We start from the raw sequence: 3,941 nt of genomic DNA, 5'->3' as shown, positions 1-3,941 counted from the left end.
CGCGCGGGAGGAGGGGCGCGGGGAGGAGGCCAAGGCCGAGGTTGACCAGTAGGCCGGAACAGCCAGCTGAGGGCTTTAACTCTGGAGGTTGTAGGGGAGGGGTGCGGGGGATCCAAGGCTGTGGTGAAGGAGAGAGACCAGAAGCAGCCGCCAGCAAAACAGAGCTCCAGAAGCCCACACTAGTCCTGTGTGACACCCAGGGAGACAGAAGCGGCCCTGTGGTGCCCAGCTACAGGAGACGACCACGGGGCATTTCACTGCCCTTCAAACCACTGTTTGGTTGTCCCTGTGCGAGACACAGCACGTCACAACAGAGTGGGCACCGCAAAGGTACAGGGCCAGGGTCCACTCCTGTGTTTGTGGCCCAGCCCTTCATCTGCAGAGCCCCTAGCAGAGACAGGAGGGAATCTTTTGCCTACCTCACCGGGTTGCACTGGACCTGGGTTGCCTGCACACCCCTGGGCAGAAGGGGCCCAGCAGGTGGTGCGTATAGACTCAGACAAAGCCAGAGGGCCCCAAGTCACCCTGGGCTTGTCCTGAGGATGGCTGACCCCTCCTTAACCCATCAGGACCTCTCTTCAGACACAACTAAGAGTGGGCCCAGCAGGCAACCACCTACCACCCTTTCCGAAACTAGCAGCCTGTGGTCCGCACAGCAACGAAGTCGCCTCAAGTTTCTCTGATTTCCTCCACTTGGAATCTGAAGAAGGCAGCTTCTGCCCAGGGCCCAATTTCCAAAAGGGCAGGTCCATGGCAGCGATAGACTGGCCTACGTGGGGACAGAGGAGGCAGGAACCTCCAGTCTTCTGTTCCTATTAAAAGACTATCTGAAGGGTTGCTCTCTGTCGCTCTTGCATTCAGGTGGTCTGCTCTGGGGAAGTGGGAGAATGACCACTCTGTTTTTGCCACCAGCAGCAGCTTGCACTGGGCTCTGGCTAATCCTCAAAGATTGGGGGTGAGGTAGTGCATCCCTATCATCTCCAGCTACTTGGGGGTGTCTCAGGTTCCGGGCCAACCTGGGCCACTTCGGGAGACCCCATTTCAAAAAAAATGAATAGGCTGTTCAGATACGGTCCCTGTTTCCTATGTGTGGGAATAAAGGGGACAGGGAGCAGGTCCAGCAAAAGAAGGGACACCTGTGATGGCCAGGCTGCTGGCAGAGGAAGAGTCCCTGAACTGCTCCTGGAGATAATAATGGGCCTCCAGTGTTACCCTGCTCACCCAGCATGGGGGAGGCAAAACTCCCAGGTGGCTTGGAACAGACCGGGTCATACCCTTTCCCGCAGGAAGTGTCCGTGCTCCCACCTCACTGGCAGAGCTGCAGTACTTCACCTCTTCCTCATCTAGTCAATTTCCTGATGTTCAGTAGGATTTTCTTCGTCACTGCCCCTGTAAGCCAAGCCAACAGGGCAACTATGGCAGCCCAGGCCTCCTCACTTAATTCTCCCACACTGTTACGTAGTGACCTGTAGTTCCTGTGGCCTTGAGAAGGGACCACAAACCTGAGTGCCCATAGCAGTGGGTTGAAATGTAAATAAGGTGTCCAGGTCGAGGGGAAATAGGTGCAACAGGGCAAAGGAAGCTGGGGCTCAGTACTGCGGCTCAATGAGCAGTGGCAGCAGATTAGAGTATCTGCTCCATCGGAAGAGGACAGAGGCTACTCAGCTGCCGTGGGAATGCAGATTGGGACCCTAGTTCTTCCAGTTTTCACAAGTCCTTTTAGTTCGTATATCACAAGGAAGGGCCAGGGCCTGCCTGGCAAGCACAAGGTCCTGAGTTTGATCCCCGGTACCAGGGTGGGGGTCATATATCATGAGAAATGCTTTGGGCTTGGAGCATGCTTAGCACATATTCTGCCACCAGTCTACACCCCCACCTCCAGATCTTTGTGTTGAACACACAGACTGGACCCAAATGTCTCACTTTCATCCAGCCTGACTGGCAGATGCTAGTTTCCAGCTTCCAATTACAGTCTTCCAAGCCCTACAACATGGAATTCAAGACTCTGCAGGATCTAGCCACACCCATTGTTAAAAATTCTCCAGAAGAGCTGGATTGGGCTGGACACACCAAGCCCTCCACCTACAGGTGCTTGCCCACTTTACCTGACAGGCTCCTGCTACAATGTCATTGTTCTGGCATCACCACGTGCACAGGGCACTTCTTAGCTGTCACCCCTCTGATCAGGTGGCTGCCCCTCCTCCCCTCAGCCTACAGGGACACTTTCATGTCTCTTCAGCCCTAGCTCCACTCCTGCATGACTTTGGAGCCCTGGAGCACGGGCAGGGGACCTGAGTCATGGTGGGTCTGCAGAGCAGGGAGAACGGCCACAAAAGGGGGGCCTTCCCACGTCACACTGTGCCTGCCCAGTGAGAGCTGTGAAGGGGTGTGTTAATTGCTCCAAACCACAGTCCTAGCAGGGTGGGTGCCAAGAGCAAGCTATACAATACGTGACTGCAAGAGGCGGTACTCCTCTGGATGGCCTTTTCCTCCAGTTCCCCAGGCTGAGGCCATGTGCCAGCGTGGGACCAGCACAGACTTATGGGAGTGACCAGAGTGAGCAAAAGCTAAGAGCCTGGTGGAGGGGAGGGCCTCCAGGCTCCTTAGTCCCAGCTGACTTGTCCATCTCTATTTGCCCAACTCTGGTGGTTCCTCAGAAAATCCCAGCAGAAAGGCAGGAGGCAGACCAAATCCTCCAGGAATCAAAAGACCCCAACCTGTGTTGTGCCGACACTCACACCCCACTCTCCCTGGGGTGCAGATAAATTACCAGGGCCCTGTTGTGAAGATTTATTGTTCTCTGCTCTGTACAAGCGGCGTCTGCCACCCTGACCCCAAGCCCACAACCCAAACGCCCCCTTCCGTGGTCCCACTCTGCATATCCCACTGCCCAGCCAAGCTCGAAAGGAAGGGGTGTGGGATTCAGTTCCATCTCTGTCGAAAAGCTCGCTCCCTGGGGTGGAGGGCCACCGCGGGCGGCGGGAGAGGGTCAGGAGAGGGCTGGACAAACCCAAGTCTGGTCTGGATGGACGAGGGAGGGCGGTTCAGTCTGGAGTCTGGAGTCTGCAGGTCCTGGGCCCTGGGCGGCCAGTTCGTCTGAGGTTCTGAAGGACGGGGAAAGAGTCTGGCAGAAGTCCCAGGCGGGGGCAGTCCAGAGCGGACATGGCCGCATGGGAAGTAGCCCAGGTCAGGTGTCCTTCCCAGCCAGGGCCCCCGCCCCCGCTGCTGCCCCCGGCGCTCCGAGGCCCTCAGCCTTGTGCACCAGGCGGTGCTTCTTCAGGCCGTAGGTGTTGGCGAAACCCTCACCACAGGAGGAGCATCGGAAGGGCCGGCCACCCTGGTGGGCCGCCAGGTGCTTGCGAAAGTAGCCGGGGTCTTTGAAGGCCTTGAGGCAGGCGGGGCAGCGCAGCTCCGGCCGCGGCGGCTCATGGGCACGCTGGTGGCGCAGCACAGAGCTCAGGTAGAAGAAGCCCTTGCCGCAGTGCTCGCAACGGTAGGCCCGCTCACCCAAGTGCAGCCGCTGGTGCTCCAGCAGGTTGGAGCGGTAGCGGAAGGTCTTGCCACAAGCGCCGCAGCGCTGGGGCCGTGCCACAGCGTGCAGCCTGCGGTGTTCGGCCAGGCTGGACGACTGTGCGAAGCGCTTGGCACACACACCACACTTGAAGGCGCGCTCTCCGGTGTGCACCACACGGTGCTGCCGCAGGTACCAGGAACGCAGGAAGCCCCGGCCGCACACGCGGAGCGGTAGCGGAAGGTCTTGCCACAAGCGCCGCAGCGCTGGGGCCGTGCCACAGCGTGCAGCCTGCGGTGTTCGGCCAGGCTGGACGACTGTGCGAAGCGCTTGGCACACACACCACACTTGAAGGCGCGCTCTCCGGTGTGCACCACACGGTGCTGCCGCAGGTACCAGGAACGCAGGAAGCCCCGGCCGCACACGCGCC

The 3,941-nt window shown here is 58.9% G+C and overlaps 2 protein-coding genes across 2 annotated transcripts in view; one reads left to right on the top strand and one right to left on the bottom strand.

Moving 5' to 3' along the window:
* Znf784 (zinc finger protein 784) overlaps positions 1-1,369 on the top strand; it is a 3,094-nt gene extending 1,725 nt beyond the window's left edge. The window contains exon 3 of the mRNA XM_019206478.1: positions 1,287-1,369. Coding sequence (XP_019062023.1) covers positions 1,287-1,369 — 83 coding nt within the window. The remainder of the gene's footprint in view (positions 1-1,286) is intronic.
* A 1,409-nt stretch (positions 1,370-2,778) lies between these two features.
* Znf865 (zinc finger protein 865) overlaps positions 2,779-3,941 on the bottom strand; it is a 3,824-nt gene continuing 2,661 nt past the window's right edge. Inside the window, exon 4 of the mRNA XM_033766048.1 lies at positions 2,779-3,802. Coding sequence (XP_033621939.1) covers positions 3,188-3,802 — 615 coding nt within the window. The 3' untranslated portion in view covers positions 2,779-3,187. The remainder of the gene's footprint in view (positions 3,803-3,941) is intronic.

This window comes from Fukomys damarensis, unplaced genomic scaffold (genome assembly GCF_012274545.1).
Source record: "Fukomys damarensis isolate Sample0158 unplaced genomic scaffold, DMR_v1.0_HiC HiC_scaffold_19, whole genome shotgun sequence".
NCBI lineage: Eukaryota > Metazoa > Chordata > Mammalia > Rodentia > Bathyergidae > Fukomys > Fukomys damarensis.
Note: the sequence above shows the minus strand (reverse complement) of the source record. Positions and strands in the feature narration are given on the sequence as shown.